Source organism: Propithecus coquereli, unplaced genomic scaffold (assembly GCF_000956105.1).
Source record: "Propithecus coquereli isolate 6110/MARCELLA unplaced genomic scaffold, Pcoq_1.0 Scaffold375, whole genome shotgun sequence".
NCBI lineage: Eukaryota > Metazoa > Chordata > Mammalia > Primates > Indriidae > Propithecus > Propithecus coquereli.
The window spans coordinates 1,149,770-1,174,403 of record NW_012149452.1 but is presented as its reverse complement, the minus strand read 5'-3'; the positions used below and the strand labels follow the sequence as shown (position 1 = coordinate 1,174,403).

The window sequence follows — 24,634 nt, the reverse complement described above, 5'->3', positions numbered from 1 at the left end:
TTGGCCATTGCTTTCGAAAGTAGGTAATATATTTTTAGATACGACACTGCTATGGTTTGAATGTTCGTTCCCTCTGAAACTCATGTTGAAACTTAATTCCCAATGTGGCAATATTGAGAGGTGGGCTATTAAGAGGTGATTGGGTCATAATGGCTCTGATCTCATGAATACATTAATTCATTTGAGAATTAATGAATTAATGGGTTATCATGGGACTGGGAAGAGAGGCCTGAGCTCGCGTGTTATCATGCAGCCCGCCTCCGTGTGATGCCCTCTGCTGCCCTGCGACTCTGCAGAGGCCCCGCGAGCCGTAAGACCCTTACCAGACGTGGACCCCCGACCTTAGCCTTCTCAGCCTCCATAACTGTAAGAAATAAATTTATTTTCCTTACAATTTACCCAGTTTCAGTTACTCTTTTATAAGCAACAAGAAATAGACTAAGACATCAAAAGCACAGACTACAAAAGCAAAAATAAACAACTGGGACTTTATGGAACTAAAACCTTCCATACAGCAAAGGAAACAATCAACACACTAAAAAGGCAGCCTACATAATGAGAGAAAATATTTGCAAATGATATATCTCATAAGGGTTTAATAACCAAAATATTTAAGAAACATATACAACTCAATGTAAAAACATAACACCCAACTAAAAAATGGGCAAAGGATGGAAGAGACATTTTTCCAGAGAAGACATACAAATAGCCAAAAGGCACATAGAAAGGTGCTCAGCATCACTAATCATCAGGAACATAAAAATCGAAACTACAGTGGAATGTCACTTCCCATCTGTTAAGAAGATGAAAGAAAGAATTTTGTTTTTGGTGAGGATGTGGAGAAGAGAATTTTCGTATGCTGTTGGTGGGAATATAGATTAGTACAGCCATTATGAAAAACAGCATAGAGGTTCCTCAAAAAATTAAAAATAAAAGTACCATATGATCCAGCAATCTTACTACTGGGTTTATATCTGAAGGAAATGGCTTTAGTATCTAAAAGGAATGGCTGTACTCTGATGTTTGTTGCAGTATTATTCACACCTCTTAATCACCTAGGTTGTTCCAAGACATGGAAACAACCTAAGTGTCGCTTGATGGATGAATGGATAAAAAAATACGTTATATATAAAATGGAATATTATTCAGCCACAAAAAGAAAATCCTGCCATTTTTGACAACATAGATAAACCAAGTGGGCATGATGCTAAGTGAAATAAGTCAAACACAGAAAGACAAAAACATGCACGATCTCACTTATATGTGGAATTTTAAAAAGTTGAACTTAAAGAAGCAGAGAGTAGAATAGTGGTTGCCAGAGACGTAGGGTGGGGCAAATGGAGAGATGCTGGTCGAAGTGCGCAAACTTGAGTTTATACGATGCATGGATCCGAGGGATCTAACGGCACAGCATGATGTCTGCAGTTAATAGTTCTCTGTTGTACACTTGACATTTGCTAAAGCAGATCTTACATTCTCGCCACGAAACAAAGGGAAAGATAACTATGCGAGGCGATGGATCTGTTAACTCATTTGTTTGCGGTACTCATTTCCCACTGCACACGCAGATCAAATCACCATGCTGTGCAGTTTAGATATGCACAGTTTTACTGTCAGTTATACCTCCACGGCACGGGGTGGAGGAGTACGTGCAGCAGTGAAAAGGACCCACGGCTTCTCCGCTCCAAAATGCTGAAGCGATCGTGACGCTCTGGGCAGGACCGTGTCGTGGTGCCCTGGCCAAGAGCATGGCCGAGAGCATGGCCGAGAGCATGGCCGAGGGGACGAGGCTTCCTGGAGGGAGCCCAGGTTGGCCCTCGCTGTCCTCTCTGTGCCCCAGCATCTGTCACTTATGAAACAGAGATAGCCACGTGGAGGGCAGCTGTGAGCTGTGAGCTGATGCACCTCAAGAACCCGACCCAGAGAGGCTGGTGGGAGACGCTCGCGCACTGGCGTCGTGCTTTCCTGTCCCGTGCAGACAGGCACCACCGATTGCGGGAGGGGTGCGGCTCCCACGCACACAACCTCGCCGTTCCGGGACGGGGCCTTCGACATTGCCATACATACATATGTATATATAGATAGATACGGTGATATACACATGTACACACAAACGTATATGAAATATATACATGCATACATAAACATATAAAATATATACGTACATAAAACATACACATATTTTAGGATAAAATATAAAAGTAATTACATTAATGTGATTAAGAACAGATTTTGTCATATGGGTGAATAGACACATAAGATTTACAAAGTTAAGGAAAAAACCTGTAATTTTTATTTATATTGGAAATATCAGTATAAAACAAGAATTTATTTTCCTCCTTCTAAAACCAGCCTTATGTCCTGTCTATCTACTGAAATGGCCTAGCAGCAATTATAACGCTGTCTCAATGAACACTCCTTTTCTACATATATTCCTTTAAAACCTCCTTTTTGTTTTATAAGAGGAATGACATCAAATATATCTCAAAGAACAAATTATACCACATGGCTGGAAATCTAGAATGCTTTATCAATATCCTTGCTGGGTCCCACCCCAGACAATTCATTCAGAGTATCTGGGAAATGGCTCAGGTAATGCTCTCTGTACAGCTCTCCAGGAGATCCGGAGAACCATTGATCTAACACCTCCTTGAGCCAGTGTTTATTCTCCTGTTAGGGCAGCGGTTGGGCCCAGATGAGTGAAGGAGAGGCTGTCTGCACCTCCGACAATGCGCTAGAGGATGAGTTCTAGGACAGTGCATCCCACTGCACGACTGTGTCTTCTGCTTGGCCATCCTGATTCAGACTCTAGTCAGTAGAGAGAAGAGAAGTCGACCTCCTCTCTTCACGGTCAAGCCAGCCTTGGGCTCAGGCACCCAGCTTCCCCAGTGAGCAGAATGATGATAAGAAATCCGAGTGCAGACACCTGTACTGAGTCAGTATTGCCCATTAAGGTGGGAGCTGGCCGTGATCTGACCCGACTTCCCCAGAAACTGCCAATGAGCTACTGGGCAGTAATGACTTTCTGCTGCCACACATTTTGGGTGGGATTGAGACAAAGTCTGTCTGTAGAACCCCTATTGGAGACCATATTAAAATCTTCCAACCCTTATTTCTTTCTGAAATGAGAAACGGGCCTCCTGCTTTGATTCGGTTCTCTATTCTGCAGTCAAAGAGGTGTTTAGGATATGCAAGTCTGAGCTCAGTCTGCCCAGAGTGCAGCAAGGCAGGCGTTACCGGGCCTCTTTACAGATTGAAAAGCTGAAGGCTGGGAGAGGTAGGTGACTTGCAAACACAGAGTGTGTAAATGTTATCACTAGCATTTGAACTGAATAATTAGTTTCTTTTTTTTTAATTTTATTTTTATTTTTTTCTTGTAACATCTTTTTTTTTTTTTAAATTCAGCATATTATGGGGGTACAGATGATTAGGTTACGTATAATGCCCTTGCCGCCCCTCCCCCCCAAGTCCGAGCTTCAAGTGTGTCCATTCCCTGGGACAATGATGCATAGTGCTCATTGTTTGTGTATATGCCCGTCCCCTCCTCCCCCCTCCTCCCTCCTCCTGCCCAACATCCAATAAATGTTATTCTTATATGTGCACTTAAGTGCAGATCAGCTAATACCGATTGGATGGTGAGTACATGTGGTGCTTGTTTTTCCATTCTTGGGATACCTCGCTTAGTTTCTAAGTTTCTTTTCTTTCTACTACACCCCTCTTAAACTTGTACGAGTGAGTCAAGTTGCTAATGTGGAAATTATAAATGTGAACTTTGAATTCAAATGACTTAGGTTCGAATCCAAGCACTTCCGCTTCTCACCTCTGTGGTCTTGGAGAAACTATGTAACTTCTCAAGGCTCAGGGATCTGAGCCTTGGGATCCCTATCTGAAGATAAAAGGCAATAATGCTTGCCCTACAATGACTTTTTAAAATTTCATAATAAAAGTAAAATGCTTAATAGAAGTTTTGGTACAGAATATCCAGCAAAGAACAATATTGGTACAAAATTGTTGTTAATATCTTCCTGCTGGGTCTCTGGCCATTTTCTTTTTCATTTAGAATAACACTCTTAATGGGCTTTCTCAACAACAGAGTGGCACTTGCTAGCTTTTAAGTTACTGATTCTGTTTTAATAGAAAATCTGTAACATATAGTATAAAACAAAACAAGCATATAAGTGAAAACTATAAATCAATTTCATTATTCATAAAAATTAAAAATTATAAATTAAAGAGATAACAAATTAAATCATTCAGTATGTAAAAAATATCAATAACACAACAACCAATTACATCTGATTCCTGAATGCAAAGATGGTTCAACACTGGAAAATCTACTCATGTCATTGGCCTATTATATCAATGGAAAATATAGTAAAGACTAATTAATATAAACTCTAATTGGCAATTGGATCTCTTAAAACTGCATATATATTTTTTCTTGACTTAGAAAAGAGTTTATAATATTTACCAGATATTCAAATCTAAACAATCTTTAAAAATTGAAATAATTTGAATCTCTCTTTCTCAGTAAGAGAAATTACACATTGTATCTGTACATAACAAATGTCAGCATCCAATTTAAGTTAAAAATATGTCTGGATAGCTAACATCATATTTGTTAAAGAGATTTCATATGAGAGACCATTTAAGAGTGTTTACTCTTACTTTTATCACAAGTTGTAAAACTACACACCAGACACTTAATCACAGTTATCTCTAGCTGGTAGAATAACAAATTATTTGTATTTTCTTACTTTTAGTTAATAGCATTTTGTATATTTTTCAAAAATCAGCAATATTGATTTTTAGTAAAATTAAAGTTATGGAAGGGAAATTTTAATCAACTTTATTCTTATTATATTTTCATAATAATACGTTTTGGTAGCTATGTTAGATGCATGACATGTGAAAATAAAGCAGATGCTTTTTTTAAAAGTAATTTTCACAAAGGCCTCTTATGATAATCAAAAAAGGACTGCTGTGGGTACAGGGAACATGAGTCCCTGTACTTTGAATATCTACCGTGTGATGGGAAGTAGGGCCAAAACTCCCCTCTTCCAAAATCTTCCTATGAACACTGCCCTTGGACACGATCCCAGGGTATGGAAGCGTGCACTTCCTTCCATCTCCCCACTGCGTGGCTATGTAGTGCATGACGTAGGATTTGGATCACCTTACTTACCAACTCTCCAGTTTAGTTGAGCTGGGCTGGGAGTACCAGTGAGGTCTGAGGAACTGGAAAAAGCCATTGGAGAGAGCAGGGATGCTAGCGGGTCATCACAGTTGTCTAAAATAATTGGGGGGAAGGGAGGAGAGGGAGAGAAAGATACCAGATTCAATTAGCAAAAAATATTCTGTGAAGAGAGAAGTCCTGACATTAACTGCCATCATTTATCAACCACCTGCTCTGAACAAAGTCAGGTACTATTTGTCTCCACGTGTTGTTGCATCTACTCCTTACAACAACCTGGAAGGACAGGTATGACTTTCTTTCATAAATGGGGAAATGAAGTTTCTAGATGCCATCAAGGCCACGATACTAGAAAATGCTATAGCCAGGATTCTCACCCAGGCTTGTGTGACTCAGAAGCCCAGCTACCCATCCATTCCTTTCATCAACCACTTGAACAAAGCCTCAGATTACTACTGTTGAGCTGGTTGTATAAGAAGGAATATTATTAAGGGGAAAAGTGCTGTTTACCTACTCTGCCAGCATCAATCCCCGAGGACTCTCACAGTGATTGTATTTAGAGGAATACAATAATTTAGAATGTCTTTCTCCCAGTTATGTGAAAGCCTTTGGAAAACAAGTTACTTATTCTAATAACTTATTTCTCTTCCACAAAGCATTGGAGAATAATCTCAGATCTTGTACAGTCTTGAATTTGATATTCACTTCCATAGCCACCTGTTGGGACTTCCCTAAATGTGGTAATCATGCTTTCTAAGGCTTCTTTGATGACACCCAAACGTGGGACAGTGTGGGCCATGGGCAGAGCTGCTGGTCTTGAAACCACAGATATGTCCCTCCAGGTTGGTGCTGATGCCCTGACCCTCCACTCTCTTGTAGAGGACCCTTCCCTTCACTCTTTGCACAGTAGTGCTTTGGTTTGGATGCTTGCCTCCTCCAAACTCATGTTGAGACTTAATTGTCATTGTGACAGTATTAGGAAGTGGGGCCTTTAAGGTATAATTAGGCCATGAGAGCCTCAGCCTTATTGAGTTGAGATTAATGCTGCAATAAGAAAGCTTCCAGGAGCATAATCAATCTCTCTGTCTGTCTGTCTGTCTGTCTGTCTCTCTCTCTCTCTGTCTCTGTCTCTCTCTCTCTCTCACCCTCTTGCCTTTCACTATGAGATGATGCAGCAAGACCTTCACCAGAGGCCAGCACCTTGATATTATAATTCTCAGCCTTTAGAACTGTGAGCCAATGTATTTTTGTCCCTTAAAAATTACCTAATCTTGGCTGGGCGCGGTGGCTCACGCCTGTAATCCTAGCTCTCTGGGAGGCCGAGGTGGGCGGATTGTTTGAGCTCAGGAGTTCGAAACCAGCCTGAGCAAGAGCAAGACCCCATCTCTACTAAAATTAGAAAGAAATTAATTGGAAAACTAAAAATATATAGAAAAAATTAGCCGGGCATGGTGGCGCATGCCTGTAGTCTCAGTTACTCGGGAGGTTGAGGCAGAAGGATCGCTTGCGCCCAGGAGTTTGAGGTTGCGGTGAGCTAGGCTGACGCCACAGCACTCTAGCCCGGGCAACACAGTGAGACTCTGTCTCAAAAAAAAAAAAAAAAAATTACCTAATCTCAGGTATTCTGTTATAGCAGCACAAAATGAACTAAGACAATTCATCATCTAAATTTATGGAAAAATTCTCTTATCTTGTTGTATCTTCTACTAGGTGGCACACTCTTTGTGGAAGCCTAGCAGAGAATCTGGTACATAGTAGGCCTTCAAAAAAGGTTTCTTGAAAGAATGGGGTGGTGAGTGAATGAAGAAGGAAGGAAGGAAGGGACCGATCAATCAGCCAACATAATAGTACCAACAATCATTTCTATTTTTCCTTTTGTGCACACTTAATCCTTTAGGACATTGAAAAATGACTTCATGAAATCTAGACATACCTCATTCAAAAGAATTTAAAATGTGCCCTTTAGTTTGAAAGTAACCCTCGTGGTGATAAAAGCTCTCAGGCAGAATTGATCTGACATTTTTTAAGAAGAACATTTTCATAGGATTATGCTTGTTTATGCAGCAAATTTTTAGAGAGCGGTATTTCAGCTAATTGCAGGAAAATTAATCAGAAACATAAGGATTAAATTCTTGTTTGTTAAGTATGTTAAAAAATCAACTGGTAAAGTATATTTTTAGTTTTTCCCAAACACAAATGTTGAAAAATATTTTGAAATATTCTGCAAATACAAAACAGAGCCAGATCCTCGCTGAAGAGAAATAACATAAAAATCACAGCAGTGACACCTTGGAAGTCACGGTCACTCTGCAAATGGAAAGCAGAGCTCGGTGCCACTTTATCCTGGCACGAGAGGTAAGTGAGAGGAGGTGTGTACACACTTTAAAGTACTTGTTTGAAGACCAAATTTGTTACACTATTTATATATTAGGAAACTATTCGATAGTGCAGATCTTGCATTTGCTTATGCTTGTTTTGTCATCAAGAAATATCAGATGCATGCAGACAAATGAGCCCTGCCGGAACATGCAAAGCGTGTGCACACATATGGGCACCTTAACCATCAACCCATCAACGTGCACCTAAATTTGCAGCCGTGTTATCCTCACCCATCCTCATCTGTGGTCAGAATGCTCTTCCCACTTCATAAAATACTTTCCCCACCACTTCACAATAAGTCACAGCCCTCCTGACACCCAGTTCCACAAGCAAGTTGCAGATATATGTATGTCTTAATACTCAACATATATAAAAGTGTGCCACCATTTTTATCAGGTTCTCATAGTCTTTTATGTGACATTTTTTAGTCCTGTGCCCCTAACCCTACTTGTGTTATAAGATTTCTGCTGTGCAATTACCAGGTTATTTTTACAAATGCATATATTATGTTGTGGCAGAATCGACCGCACCCCTGCAAATGTTTTAAGTTAACACAATCACACATCACTCAAGAAAAAAAAAAACAAAAAAAACTCACATTAATTTTTCTCCTCTTACTATAGTAGTCCTTGGGTAAAATGTAAGTTGTTAAAATGATCATGGAATGAATAGTAGAAGTAGACATGACCTGATCATTTCTGTTTAATTTAGTCTGACAAATTATTTTTAAGGTTGCACTTTGTGTTTGTCCTCAGAGACAGATTGAGGATAGATTGAGTAAAATAGAGTCTCAGATTTCAAGGAGCTCACAGGCCATTGAGAAATGCAGAGATGTAAACAAATAAATAAACCCTTGGGAAAATTTAGGAGCTTTTCACTAAGGTCCCATCCAAGCCAGTAAAATGGAACCCAGCCCTCCAGACAGCCAGGCGTGTGATATTTCAGTTCCTCCGGCTCTGTGCAGTTCTCTCTCTCACAGGGTGCCCACCCCAGGGAGTACCAAGCCTCCCGAGCCCATCTGCCTGCGGCAACGGCTCCCCTGCTCCCCACGGCCCATTCCCACCTCTGAAAGGTGTCTGCCTTGTATCTCAGTTTCCGGGAACAGTTGTCCCACTTTGGGAATTAGGAAATCCATAAAAAATGATCTGTGCTGATGGAAAGATGCTGAGGGGATTTTTTGGGACCCCTTGCCTCCTAGATCCTGTGCATTGGAACAGTGGTTTTCAGAGAACATATCTGAACTTTGGATCTCCTGTCCCTAAAAGTGATAGGAATGGGAAAATTTCAGATCAGAAAGAAGGAAACGCCCCCAGAGCAGATAGGTCATTCCCTCTGTCACCTGCATGTGACGTGAACAACACTGGCACCCCTGCCTCAGTTGAGAATAGAGCAGGCCTCTTATCACAGTAGCCTAATCATTGGGAATTAAGGATCTGCCCACAGAACCATCTAAATTCAATAGTGCGTGTTATTTTAAACATGTGTCCTATTCTTAAAGCAGAGGAGGAATGATCTAGCATAAATGAAAACAATAATTAGGCTTTTATTGTTTTGTTTTGTTTTGTGATTTGGGAGAGCCTGGCATAGTGGAAACTACCCGGAGGGCTGGAGCTGCGAGATCTCCATTCCTAGATTGGTTTCCTCTCTTGACTCGCTGGTTCCAGATAATACACTCAGGTACACTAAGCTCCATTTCCATTGTCTGCAAAATAAAGAGCCATCTCTACGGTATCCAGCCATAGGATCACTTTAAAGATGGAATAAGAATAAATGCAAAAGTGTCCCCTTTTAATTATAAAGTGCAGAATGAAAACATGAAGCAATACACGAATTGCCTGTAATATCTGCTGCAATTGAGAGAAACTATTTTAACAATTTTATTTTGGGGGTCTCTTTTCTCTGCCACAAAACCTGCCCAAGAATTGGTGTCATAGGTAGCTCTTTTGCACTGAAGGTTCTCAGTGGGCCAGATGAACAAGAGAAGGTGACGTGGAAGGGAAACAAGGAGGGTGAAGGCACAGCGTGAGCGAGGATGACGTGGCGCGGCCCTTGTCCCTCTGCAGGTCGGCAGCCTGGAGCCAGAGCCCGCGTCACCCGAACGCGGGCTGGGAGCAGGAAGGGAAGCACCGTCTGCTCCAGCGCTGCTCCTGCGGCTCTGATAAGCAGGCTCATGTCGTCCTTGGACTTCAGGCTCCACTCACATCTCAGCCTCCTGCCAGTGTGTCTGCTCGCCGCTAAATCCGTCACTCCGTACCTCCAAAAGCGTGTGTGCCTGTTTCTCTGTGTTTAATGTGGAAAAGAGGAAAGAGGGAAGAAATCTGACTCCAGACAAAGGTGTTCGAAGTTTAGTGGAAAAAAATACTGGGAGACTAAAAGCCAGGCTTCTCTCATATCCACTTTCAATGGGATGCACAGTCTGAGATAGACCATGGTGATTTCCCCAGAAATCCTTTTCCGAGACTGTACCAAACTTCATGGATGCATTGGCAGAGTAGAGTACTTTCAAAACAAGCTGCTAAAAAGGCCTTTCATGGGCCTCTTCTTTGAAAGAGTTGTTGCAAAACTCACATGAATTAAAAGGCTATTTTTAAAATGTAAACCCTTATTCATATGTGATGTATGATGCTCCATTTTTCTTCAGCAAATAACTTTACTGCCATATGCACTGTTTTCCTTTCTAACATAAAGGCCACGGCCTCTTTCCCCTATGGCCTTCAGATAAAAATCCACACCTGCAGGTCTGACCCAAAGTACCTCAGCTCTTGCCACTCGGTAGGTGTTTAAACACATCCAGTCCTATTTGCAAGTGACTTAGCCTTACATTCAGAGACTAAGAGGACTGCAGGACCAGAAGAAACCTCTGAAATTGTGAAATCCAAGCCCTCCACTTTACAAATGGTGGTATCAGGGTGTAGGGAGATGACAGGATTCTTCAGGATTATTCAGTTAATCATTGGCCCAGCCTGGACCAAAACTCAGGTTTCCTCGCTGTCCAAGGTTGCCCACCAGGCCAGTTGCTGGCCACAATAGCAGAAGACAGGTAACACGTACTTATTTTTCGTAACAACTTTTTAATTGATGACTTTTTTTCCTGCAACAGGAAGGACGTAGTTTCATTTCCTGGGCAACAGTAAAGCATTGATGGAGAATAGTCTGATACCATTCCCCCAAATCTGAATTTCTTCTTTATTTTTCTTGCCTTTCTTATCTCTTCCTTCAACAGTCTCTCCTACCTCCCCACCCCCCAAAGGAAAAAAAGTCAAACAAACCAACAAAAAAAGAAAGACAAATGAAAAAAGGTAAGAAGAGAAAAATAAAAGAAGCTTATTCATTTCCTTATTAATATTTGTGTGGATTCTCAAGCATTTTTTTCATTTTTCCAGTCCGAAGAAGTGGGGATAATTTTTTCTTCAGTTTATGTGTGCAATTAAATACTAAAGATCTTCTTTCACATTAATTAAAAGGTAAAGGCACAAAAGAGAATTCTGAGTAAATATGATATTTACACAGCTTGTTAGAAATTATCATTGACTCTTTATGATGATTCTACTTTAAGTAATATTTTTTGTTGCCAACATATATTTTTATTCATTATTATTAAAATACCGGTAGAGTTACAGATGGTACTGAAGTTAAATTGTGTGCATGATCTTGATTACCACAGTGAATTGTCTATATATGGGGATTTGAAGCTTAAAAGATTCACTTGTATTTATAGGTGAGATAAAATTCCTCTTAACATTGCACGCTTAATAGCCTACTTTGTTTAAGAGACATAAAGCATGCATTTTGTGGAGTGCCTACAACAGTGCTTAGAAGTGACAACTCATGCTTTTTGCTTCATTTATTTTTCCCCCTGTTGCCTATAATTTCACTTAGCAAACAAGAAAACTAAATACTGCAGTATTACTCTTGAATCTGACCCTGTCTCTCATCTCCACAATGAAACCCTAAAAGATAAATTACTTCAGAATGAGCAAACCAAAACTCATAGCTCTCTACAATAAGTCATGAAGAGGTCAAACCTTCTCTATCCTGACATCCATTTCCAAATTAATGCACTGCTTGCCTTTTGATCACCTGCTAGATACTCATCGTGTGCTCTTGGCTGGAGAGAGACAGAATAAAGTCAAAGACATTGGCCCTGAGCTCAAGAAGCCAAGTATCTACTTTAGAATGAAAGATAAGGCATTACAAAAAATCTCCTTGTGTTTGTGAACAATTACGTGCAAAAGACCATTTTCCTGGGGTCCTGGAGTCCTGAGCTCTCCTCTGCGTGAACTAGTAATGTACCTCCTTTTACTGTTCTGTGTTTCAGAGTCCTCAACTTCACAATGGCAGGAATTCATTTATTCCATCCACACACTTTAATTGAGCACATAGTAAGTGTCAAAGTTTCTGTCAGGCTTTAGAGATAGTAAAAGTGATTTTTGCAAATTCCTCAAACACGATGGAGATGAACACTCACACTCGCCACACTGGGAGAGCGACTGGTGATGAGTAGATGGAGCCACCGTGGGCCCTGGTACATCCAGAAGAAGATCTAGTCCTGTTCAGGGATTAACTAGAGGGTTCTTGGATTCTTTCCAGGCTTTTAAAGCATTCTATCCAAGATTTTAGGAAATATTTGATTTGGAGTTACTAACCTTCACTTATAAGTGGCTTTTTAGGATGACATCATAACAAACCCGACAAGCATGGTGACAAGGTAGCAGCAGCATCCTAATTCTTTGGGAGCCTCCAGGTGCAGCTCTCTGTAGTCACTGCAGCAAGTTCGAGGGGGAGGCCGTCATCCTTATTGTGTGAGTGAAGACTCCAAGAGTCTCTTTGTTCATTTCACAGGTCTGTGTCTAAACTGGGCTTTAAACCAAGGTTGATGTGACTATCTCCACATTACCTGAGTCGAAACCTGCTTCCAATCCCTACGATGACGGCAGGCCTATGCCATGATCTGGCAAGAGCCAGTCCCCTATTGGACTGACGATCTTATGTGAATATAGCTTTTTCTTTCTTGGATTTTCAAGAACTTCTGGACATGGATGTCCCACAATTAGCCCAAACTCAATGGCTCTGAAACCCTTCCCTAAATGGCTTCCTCTCAGATTATAGTTCCCCAATTTGTTTTTCCACACTGCCACTGATTTTTATTTTCCTTTGTTTTGTTTTCATTCTCAGGTTAGAAATATTTTTGTTCACAACAGACTGTTTTGCTTTATTCTTTTCCTGTTCTGCCTGTAAATCTAATTTATTAATGACTTAATCTAATTCAAAAAATGTTTCTTAAGCCCTACATATGTGACACATATAATGTGCTAATGATGTGGAAGTTCAAAGGGTCAGTCTGAATAGAGAGAGAGGGGTGTGTGTGTGTGTGTGTGTGTGTGTGTGTGTGTGTGTGTGTGTGTTTGAGTGTGTGTGTTTGCTCTAGCATTTAGTATCCTGGACTAAGTTATTATGTTCAATAATTCTTTGTTAAATGAAAGAATAAAAGACATAAACTCTATCATGTTTGCTTATTTATTTATTTTTTGGCCCCTTGGAAAGATCTCTGAGATTTATGTTCCCTTTTTTCCTCTTTCCCATGATTTGATTCTAGTTCAGGCTTTTCAAATACCATGCTATGACTTTTTGCAACAGTCTCAGTTTATTACTAGGCTCTACTCCCACTAAGCCATCTTTTTAAAAACCTGCTTTCAACAAATTTCCTTCAAAAAGTTGTGCTGGATATGCCAGCCTTGAGCTTGGCTCCCAGAGGTGGCATCATGAAGGTGGAAAAGCAGAGGGGGAATTACTCGCACACAACGGGTCCCGGCTAAGCACAATTGTGCTGTTGATGGTGCCACACATCTGTCAGGGAGTCAACAAGTGAGGTCCAACCAGCCAGGTCAGAGGTAAAGGACCTATTGCCAGGATCAGCTGTGATTAGCAGGCTAAGGACCAGGCCTCCAAGAGCATCACTCTGGCGTGTTTAAACACAAATACGATAAAGCTATTAAACCTTTGGGATCATGAATGGAGTTTCCTAGCTTAATTAAATTAGCTAAAGAACATGAAACCTTTTGCAACATGAGATATGAAAGGTAAGAGTTACAGATAGCAAAGATTAGAAGTTTCTGGAATATGAAAAGCTGAGAGGGGTGGCTGGATTACTTGGAGGGTTTTATAAAAGAGAGATAAGAAAAAAGCAAATCTTTGAAGAAGTAACATTTTTTCCACTTAAAATCTTTTCCTAAGTTCAACTTTGCTTTAATATAGTCCTGTCCTTCTCTTCCCCAACTGTCAACACCCTGCTCAACACACACATCATTACAAAATGCACTGTCAAATCAGGTTCAGAGTTTTGGATTGTTAAGCAAAGCTAAATAAATGAATGATTGGATGGTATAGAATAAGAAGTTTGGGAAAATGGGAAAAATATGGAAGATAGTATTGAACATCGAAAGTAGAGATGAAATATTTTTACTTTAAAAAGTGCACACTGTTCAAATAATTATGCACAGAATACTAAAATGAGAGAAAGGGGACAACCACAGAATTATAAAGATAGTGTTTCTGCCAATTTAGTACGTTGAGAATTTCTGTTCCAGAGCCATGTCTTCCTCAGTGGATGTCTGTTCTTTTTTGAATACAATCGGGCTAAACTTCCAATAGCTAATCATGATCCTGCATTGAGTGGCTCTAAATTACACTGAAAATCCTGGGTACTCAGGAAACCATGATCTTAAAGTATAGCTCAATCAATCCGTACACATTTATAAACCTTTTTTTTTTCATCTTGCATGGGTCTAGGCATAGTGTTCCTAAAAGAACAACTAAAATCTCTCATCAATCTGCTCATTGGAACTTAGGAAAATGTCTGATTAAAAAGATAGGCTTGAGCTGAGGCCAGCTGGCTGACAGCACAGCCAACGTGGGCAGCCATTTACGAGTGGATGGGATAAATATGTACTGATGATTTGAACAAATAGTGACCTTTATTGCTCTTTGTAGATGAGAAAATAATGGCAGCCCAGAGGCAATAGAGTGGTCCTTTGAAATTATAATCTGGCTGACTGTGTGTGTGTGTGTGTGTGAGTGTGTGTTGGAAACTGTAGTACATTTGAAAATAGCTCAGACATTGGAATCCATCCCAGTCTGAATTCAGATCCTGACTCCACAACTTACTATTGTAATTATATTATATGTCCTTTGGGAAGCTATTTAATCTCAGTTTTCTCTATATATAATGGGCATAATAACTATACATAGGCTTGTTGTGAGAACAAAAAGAGAATTCATGTAAAACATCTAACCCAGTGACTGGCAGGCAACTGGACACACATCAATTCCCTTCATTTTCTGTCATTTTCTCTTCCTTAGATTCCAGCTCCTCTCAAGTTCCACCCATGGTTTTCAAAAAATGAAATTCCTTGTTCCCTTTACTATATCTTCTGGAATTTCCCCATGCAGATGGTTTTAACAGTTTTTTATCATCTGTTCAGAATTCATAGGATATTCTGTTTATGCATTACTTATGTTCCAAGACCAAACATAGTACATTTTCTAAGTTTTATTACATTTTTTCTTGATTTCAACAAAACTTCTTAAGCACAGTGTACCAGGCATCTCGCTCTCTGATGCAGCCTAGCAAATCCTAAGACCTGGAAGCATGGCTCTCGTACCCCCTTACGAGGGATGAGGCGGGGGGCACAGCAGGCTGGAGAAGATGTTGGATTGCTTTCTAGTCCTTACATATGCTTTATTTTAAAAATTTAGACATATTAGAACAGGACCTCCCAAGTTTGTGTTTCAAAGACCATAAACTTAAAAAGCAGGGAAGCACTGCTTTTGGCAAGAGAGTCACAGCAATTTGTGTTTTAGACAATTTTAGACAGTTTGCTCAGTGTGGAGAATAGAGAATGTGTGTGTGAACACACGTGCCTGGGCTGGGGACAGGGCTGGGTCAGTGAGGGTAAAAGGCTGGTGGCAGGAGGACCCAATCAGGTCAATATTTCAATAGAAATATTGAAAAAAAAATAATAAAGGCCTAAAACAATGACAACTAAAATGAAGAGAAAGTAAGGAAATGTATTATACTGTATCAGAGTCATCATGACCTGGTGAACTGAAAGGGAGCTAAGAATGGAGGAGTCCTAAAGGATTTCTCGTTTCATTGACTATCTGTTTTGTTAGCCTGGAGAACTGGAACGCTCACAAATCACTTTCTAAAATTAACAAATCTTTAAATCAGGCAGAACAGAGGTGATTAATGGCCCCGCATTTAAATGACTTCCAAATCATAGTTAAAGCTCCTCATCTATCTTTTAGATAAATATAATAAGTATCAAGGGACTGAGAACTGTGTATATATGGTTTATATATATACATGTCTTATTTATACACACACACACAGACACACACACACACATATACATATATATAAAACATCTTATGACTTGCCTCAAGATGTCATAAGGTGATGCATTCTTTTTTTTTTTTTTTGACAGAGTCTTGCTCTGTTGCCCAGGCTAGAGTGCCGTGGTATCAGCCCAGCTCATGGCAACTCAAACTTCTGGGCTCAAGCAATCCTCCTGCCTCAGCCTCCCAAGTAACTGGGACTACAGGCTCGTGCCACCATGCCCGGCTAATTTTTTCCATATATTTTTAGTTGTTCACCTAATTTCTTTGTATTTTTAGTAGAGACGGGGTCTCGTTCTTGCTCAAGCTGGGGTAATGCATTCTTAATTGATCAAAAACAGGTAAGCAATGAGTTTTATATTCGGGAAAAAGAAAGTTGACATTGACCTGAGGTTGGTAGGTCCCCATGCCTTCAGAATAAAATTTTAGTTCCTTGCTTTTATATATCCCTTCATGGTCACATTCTTGGTTATTTTATCTTCTGATAGTCCTTAGTCTGGGCTCAGATTTGCCAATTTACTAGCAGTTTTCTGAGCATACTGTGTCATGCTATTGTGCTCTCCATATTTGAGTCTTTGTCTTCGATACCACACATCACCTTTCCCTGGTTCACCTGTCAATTCATTCTTCCAGAAGCTTGCCCCGATCTCTCCAGGCAAGAGGACCCCTTCCTGTCCTGGTCTTTACGCCTTATACTCCACCTGCGTGAGGAGGACCAACTCGGTGATGGACATTTGTTTTGAAGAAGATGTTGCCCACGAGACCTCAAGCTCTTCGAGAGCAGGGACTCTACCCTACTCACCCCGCTACCTTCATTGCCTTTCACAGTGATGATCACAAAGTGATTGCTTGATAATTATCTGTTAAGTAAAATTTTAGATAAGGGGAGGACAGTCTTAAATTAGGACTGAAAATCTGGGTAGGAACTGGGCAGCTTTCTAAAATTGGAAATGTTTGGGCAACAGTAAAGTGACTCATTTGTCAAAGTCACACAAGGAAGCGAGTTCAAGACTGTGAGCTCTTGAAGAGAATATTAACGAAATTGTCATTACCACTCCTTATCTGTGTGTAATTTCTAAATACCTTCTTTGTTTGAGCTTTGCAGAAATGCTCTCAGGCAAGTTGGACAGACCTCATGTACTCATCTGACAGATGGGGAGGCACAGGTGTCAAGGTCACGAGGGCATTAGCTGAGAAAGCAAAGACATCTACTCTCCATTGTACTAGTCCCAGCCTGTGACACCATCGCATTTTGCAGATAAAGAAACCAAGGATCTGAGAGTTGGGGATACACCTGGAGGTATGGGGGAGGGGCTGGTTGTAGAGGGCCTTGAAGTCCAATGACCGAGAAACCTAAGACAGTGAATGTGTAGTACAGAATGAAAACATCCCAGCTGTGGGGCCCATCACCACGCTTGTGAATGGGGTTCTTCCACTGACTGGCTTGGGCAATTTAGGCAAATCCACTCCCTTCTCTGTGCTGCAGTATTCTTCCCTCGAAAATGAAGATGATGGCATCTGTTCTCCACAGGCATGATGACAAATGTGGGTTATCACGAAACATCAACAGAAAGAACAGTGCTTGGCACGGAAAGAATGCTCCATGATTGGTAACTGTGGTATTGTTACTATAATTACCCTGTAGGCCTCTGTGAAGATGTTTGAGTGAGGAAATGACGTTTAGAGAGCATACATTTACATTCTGAAGTTAGGAAATAAAAATGCTTTCAGCTTCCAATAGTCACCCCCCCACACACAATTGGTCACTAGGTCTAGATTTCTGTATTCTGGGGATGGGAGCTATTTATTGGCCAGGGGCGGCCAATAAACTGGTATGGGTGGTCCCCGCTCACCATCTGGTTCCCTTTGATCCATGATGGATGGATCGGCCTTATGCATTTATTCTCTTCTTAAAAGACCTTTCTCACTGGAAGGGAGGGACTAGGAAGAGTTTGGGATTAAATTTCAAGTCCATCCCTTTTGTTTCTGGCATTCTTTCTTGTGCCATTACTCTTACAAAATGTATCCAAGCTAAGGCACTAGAAGGAAGACCTTGATGTATTATCCCTGGATATAAAAATCAACCCTTCAGAGTTCCTCAGACTACCAGATTTCAATGTTGGAAATGCTACCTTTCAAAATAACTCTAAAAATCCTCAGTGTAATGTATTGGAACAAACTGTGGCGTGCTATTTGTTAAAACTTTGTGCCCAGAGAAAGTTTGCATGTCAGAAGGCAGGAAGAGAGCAGGTTTCAACAGACAATCCATTCCACCAAATGCGCGGTGGTCCGGAGGGCATGCCCATCTGGGACCAACTAGGATCCTGAAGGACTCTATGAAATGACCTACCAGGCACTCAAATGTAATGATTTTCTGAGACATTTCAGGCCTCTAGATAATGATTTTTTGGGGGACAGGCTAAAAATAAAAGCTTGTTCCAGGCAAAATGCTTCAGCATGCTCTACTTTTCCTTGTAAAATGTTCTTCTCACTCATCCTGAATTACAATTGTGATTCTTAAGCAAACGTTGGCTGTAGCTATGAAGACATAAAATGCTATAAATGTTATATGGACGTGTCCAGGTATTCAGTGCTGTAATTTAAAAGCATCAATAAAGTTTAAGTTGTATTCAGAGTTTGCAAATCTGTCACGGTCAGATGAGTTCAATTTCCATTTCTCCCTCACCAAATCCTTCAAATTATGCATGAACAGATTAAAAATAGCAGGAAAATACATAGTATTGTGTTCACTAAATATCTTCCATTTTGGAGAAAATCTTTAGCAATCAAATAACATGAGAAAAGACACACTGGAAAGCAATTATAACCCCCGGAAAATTTCATTTCATTGCCGAAGACAGAAAGCGGTGTATTTCAAAACTGTGAGCAAAGATTAATGGAGACGAAGGGAGTAGTAAGTGCCCGTGAACCAAGACATTTAACTTTAATGTCATTGCAAAACACGAGAAGTTATCATTTCAAGTCCCAATAACTACAAACTGAAATGCATTCATTGCTATTTTTTCTTCCTTTTTTATCCCCCCAACATTACACTTTGCAAGTTGAATAGTCCTGACAAGGAGTTGGTTTGAAAGTGAAGGGTTCTTTTCCTGCACAAGGTTAAGTTTAGCTTTGATGACAGCACGGCGTGGAAATCTCCTGCCAAGCATTTCCTCCAGGCAAGAAGGCAGAGGATTTTCACTTTCTCTGTCAGCTTTAGCTCTATCTCAAGTGGTTAGGAGTCAAGCCTTGGAAGAGAAAAGACAGAATGAAAAAAATGAAACCTTTAATGCATAGCATTGGTCCGAGAGTTCCAGACAGAATTTTTCAAGTGCATTTTGATGAACTGGGTCACAGAATATAGTTTCTTAAAGTCTGTATAATATGTTAGGAAAGGAATCTGGTTTCTTTGATAGAATTTTAATTTGGGAGTAAATTTAGAGTACTAGGAAAGTGTGAATGCATACTATTCAATACTAAACATTATATTTGTCATGTAGACTTGGGCTGAATCTATGTGAATACTGAAAGCTGGAAAAATTCAGTTGTTTGCTCATGTTTGATATCTGTTGATATTTGGACTATATAGTCTTTTTTTTTTTTTTTCTTCCTATAACCTGTGCCTTCAAAACAGCCAGATCCTGATGGAATTTCTATCTTAGTCACTGAAATACCTCACCCTGGTCCAGTCTGGCTTCTGTCATCTATTGCTGGCCTAGGCACTTGCTTTTTATTTCCTAGGATACCTTTATTGCATGAATCACCTTGATGAAATGCAGATTCCGATTCAGGGTCAAGCTCCCATGTGCCCAAGTGCCTTGATGCTGCTGATCCACGAGCCGCATTTGGATCATCACGGCCCTGGAACAAAAGTGGCCTCTCTCTCCAGCTCCCCCTCATCTTACTACCTCATGGAACTGCCCCCACTGGACCACTTGGGCCTCTGCAATCTCCCTAACCCTGTGACAGCACAGAGAGAGGGCTCGCAGGCATGCCCCAGCCCCATAGTGGAGCGAAAGAGATGGTAGATGAGGAACAGAGGAGATTATCCATGTGCGCGTTACACAGACAGTTCTCTTTGCATTATGAAATGTCCTGCAGTGTAGGCCACGTCCATACTGTCCCAGTTGCCATCACCACCATCATTATGGTGGCACACACCATTTATTGAGTTCAGACAATAGGCCACTGTGACGGGTGACTTACATAAATTAACACATTGAGTTAGGCCTTACTGTCCTGGTTTTGCAAAGACACTGAGCTTCAGAACATTGAAGTAACTTGCCCAAAGTCACAGAGCTGCAATTAGCGGCTGGATCTGCCCAAACCCATTAGCATTAATCACCTGCTTGTCATCCTGCAGAATGGCCCCTGATCAGTCCCTTCTATTCATCTGCTTTTAATCTTGGGACCAATTCTGGAATGTTAGAATAAGTGTAAGTGATTTCTACACAGACTTTGCCAAGCACTGTTGCAATATCTGTCAGAGTATGCCCAAATTTTAAATCTTCAAGTAAGGGCTAAAGGCCCCTAGTTAGAATTTCCAAAGGGAGATTCCACCTGAGCCCTTTCTTGAGATCTTGGATCAGAGGTTGGAAAACATCATGAACATACGCATGACTGTATCTCCGAGGTCTACTAGAGCTGGCAAAACACACAGAGGAGGTAAAGGGAGAATGATCTCTAATTTGGGATTGGGTCTACTCTATTGCTGCTACTTCTAGGACTACAACTACTTCTTTTAACCATCTTGAAAATCGGAAATTTTGTCTCCTGGGACATGAGAGACATGGTTAGTCCTCTAAGCCTTAGTGAACTTCTTGACCTTGGCAAGCATTTACTTTGGCTTTCAGGGGTTGTCCTAGAAAAATGTCGCTGTGAGCCCTCACATTCTACCTGTCCCAGTTGGATGCTCATGTGCAGACTTTGCCCCGAACCTGGCCCTGTCTTGCCTCCCAGAGTCTGACCTCACGTAGCCAGTTGATTGCCACTAGAAAACGCTCATGTTGGCTTTTGTTCTTTAACTTTACACTACTGAAGACATCCTCACATAAAATCAGCATTTAAAAAATCAAGGCTTTCCTCCAAAAGCTTTCAGAATGGCCATTTAATTACATTTGTGGAGCCGCTTTGACATACCCACAATTCATTTTCATGATAGCTCTAATGGCAGTTTTAAATGATCACTAAAATAATCATATTGAGAAGAGGAAATTGGGAGAAACTTCAGTTCAGAACTATAGGGGCCGTAACAAGAGGACAGAATATATTCTTCCTCTTTGATTTCAGAAATAGTTTTAAATAATTATATTAATATTTTTTCATATTTTCTGTCATATTTGCTCTCAATTTAGGACATTTATTAATACAATAGTTATAATAATATTCAAATTAACATCAGACTGCTTTATAATATACACCTTCAATACATGCTTCAAGAAGATACACACACACACACACACACACACACACACATGCATATCTATTGATCATATCTCACTCATGCAAATGCTGTTTTGGGGGAAAAGAAAAAAGCAAAACAGTATTAATGATAAGGTTAATGGACAGAGTCCATGATTTTTGCCAATGTTGATACCTAACGTGAACCGATACTATGAAATGTAAAATATGTCTTGAAATATTCTTTTGTAAGCTTATATTACAGACATTTGAGGACAAATCCAAATATGCAAAACCCTGACCTTCTTCATCAATTTCAAACATGCTGTCCTTCAACCCTGCTAAGCTCCCTGATTGCTCTGCTGTTCTCTGATTCACAACCAGGCTACGGTGGCTCCTGTCGCTCGTGGCTTCACTTGATAGTTATGTCTGCTTCTCCAACTCGATTGTGAGTCTCAGGAGGGCCTTGTGCATTACTCTGTACCCCAGAATGGTGAGCCCACTGAGAGGACATATACTGGAAAGGCTGCAGGGTTTTAGATGAATGCCCTTGAGTAACACATTTAACCTGTCCGAACTTTGTTTTCTTTGACATAAAATGAAAGAATTACCCTTTCTTAGTATGACCGTTTTGAGTTGGTTTAAATGTGGTGACAAATAAAGGATCTGGCTTATTGTAAGGATTCTGTAATTGTTTACTCTCTTGCTTTCTTCAAATGTCAGTGGTGGTCAAATCTCTCCTGATTAGCTGATCGATTGATAGGATTTCCGTAATTATTGGAGATTGTTACACCTTAATATCATTTTCTCCTTTCTCCACTGAGCTTATAAGTAGTATGTGTACCTAAATGTGGTCTAGGCTGAAAGAGAAGCAGGGGATGGGTGGCCAGCAGGTGGATCAGTGCTTCAGGGTTCCATGCTGGTATTAGATAGATGTCTGGGTAAACCATGAAAGTGTAGAGTAACTGGACTGATTCTTATTTCTAATCCATGCGAGTCAACTCTTAGTACTTGTGATGAGGTAATCCAGGAAAGGGGAACAATAATGAAACATAGCAGGATACCTCCTATTCCTTAGGGGGAAACAGATGCTGAGAAAAGTGTTGACACCACTTGGGCTGACTGCAGAGGATGCATGGGTCTCAGAGGTGATTTGACCTGAAGATGGCCCTGTGCCAGAGAATAGGTGAAGGGGCTGCAGGAAATCCAGGTTTCAGTCAGTATTTAGGTGTCTGATAAGCAGCCAGAGTGTGGACAATTTGTGCCTCTGGACCAGTGTTTCAGGATACAGGTAGAGGAGTAAGAAATACAAGGTAGGACAGATGTGCCTGCAGCCACTGAATAAGGCTACAGATTGGAAATGGGGAGTAACTAGTCAACAGGTGTAAACTTTTTCAGTGATGCAAGATGAATACATTGCAGAGATCAGTTGTACAGCAATGTGGCTTTAGTTAACAATACTGTATTGTGCACGGAAAAATTTGTTAAAAGGATGGATCTCATATTGTGTCCTTACCATAATTAAAAAAATAATTACAAGAAAACCACAATAAGATACCACCTAACTCCGGTGAGAATGGCCTTTATCAAAAAGTCCCAAAACAACAAATGCGGGCATGGATGTGGAGAGATAGGACCACTCATACACTGCTGGTGGGACTGCAAACTAGTACAACCTCTGTGGAAAGTAATTTAGAGATACCTCAAAGAGCTAAAAATAGAAATGCCATTTGATCCAGCAATCCCACTACTAGGCATCTATCCAAAGGAAAAAAAGACATTCTACAATGAAGACATCTGCACTCGAATGTTTATGGCAGCACAATTCACTATTGCAAAGATGTGGAAACAACCCAAGTGCCCATCAATACATGAGTGGATTAATAAAATGTGGTATATGTATACCATGGAACATTACTCAACTACAAAAAACAAAGGTGATCTAGCACCTCTTATATTATCCCTGATAGAGCTGGAGCCCGTCCTTCGAAGTCAGGTATCCCAAGAATGGAAAAATAAGCATCACATGTACTCGCCATCACATTGGTACTAACTGATCAACACTATGGTGCTCACATGGTAGTAATATTCATTGGGTGTCGGTCAGGTGGGGAGGTGGGGGTGGGTAAACTCACAATGAATGGAGACAGAGTCCACTATATGGGGGAGGGCACACCTCTAGCCCTGGCTTGGGCGAGGCAAAAGCATTACTTGTAACCAAAATGTTTGCACCCCCATAATCTGAAATAAAATGAAAGAAAAAGAAAGACAATGATAAAACAAACAAACAAAAAAAGGAAACAATAAAATGGGGTGTGACTTAAGATGTACAGGTCTTTAAAAGTTATTAAGACAATAGTCTGAACAAGTTTATATCAATAAATCTGAAGACCTAGATAAAAGAAATATTTGAGAAAAATGTAACCAATCAGTGGTATATTAAAAAGAATAAGAGAATTCATTAATTTAGAGCAAATCCTAAAGATAATTCAGCAATATTCAACATGACAAGGATGGCTTCACATTAGAAAACCATTTAATATTGTATCAAATTAAGAGATAAAAGGAGAAAAATAATAGAATTAATTCGAGATATAAAAAATCAATATTCAAGAAAAATATCTCAACATCTATTCTTAACAAAAATTTTTAGCAAGTTAGAATTAGAAGGGTATCTATGTCAAACCTAGAATAAACATTATCCTTAATGATGAAATGCTGAAAGCATTTCTTTAGAATTATGAAAAAGACAGACACACCCACCGCAAGCATCACTTACTGGGCCTTGCATTGGAGGGCTTAACTGGCAGAGTATGCAAGGAAAAGAAAGAAAATATCTGAAGACTGGAAAGCAGGAAGCACAACTCTGATTACTTGCAGGTGATATAATTGTATATTTAGCAAACCCTAAACAATCCACATAGAGATTATTAGAATAAATAAAAGAGTTCATCAAGTTGCTACACATAAAATCAATGTACAAAAATCAATTATTTATACACACCAGCTGTAAATAATTGAAAATATGATTTTATAAACAGAAGATTTACAGTAATCTTAAGAACTTTGGAATTAATCTAATAAAATATGTGAGAAAATTATAAAACGTTTAAGAGAAAAGAGGAGGCCAGAGTTGTGATTCCAAAATGACAAACTGAAAAAGAATGTTCAGGAAATCTAGAAAAGTCTTTGCAATTGTGATGCGCCCTAAATAGGTCTATAAATTATTTGAAATGTCAGTCCAAATCCAATCTCTGAATTCCT

The 24,634-nt window shown here is 40.1% G+C and overlaps 1 protein-coding gene across 1 annotated transcript in view; it reads right to left on the bottom strand.

Moving 5' to 3' along the window:
* The window catches only part of CNTNAP5 (contactin associated protein-like 5), an 819,231-nt gene that overhangs the window by 644,787 nt on the left and 149,810 nt on the right, over nucleotides 1-24,634 (bottom strand). Inside the window, exon 2 of the mRNA XM_012651908.1 lies at nucleotides 5,186-5,290. Within this exon, the coding sequence (XP_012507362.1) occupies nucleotides 5,186-5,290 (105 nt within the window). The remainder of the gene's footprint in view (nucleotides 1-5,185; nucleotides 5,291-24,634) is intronic.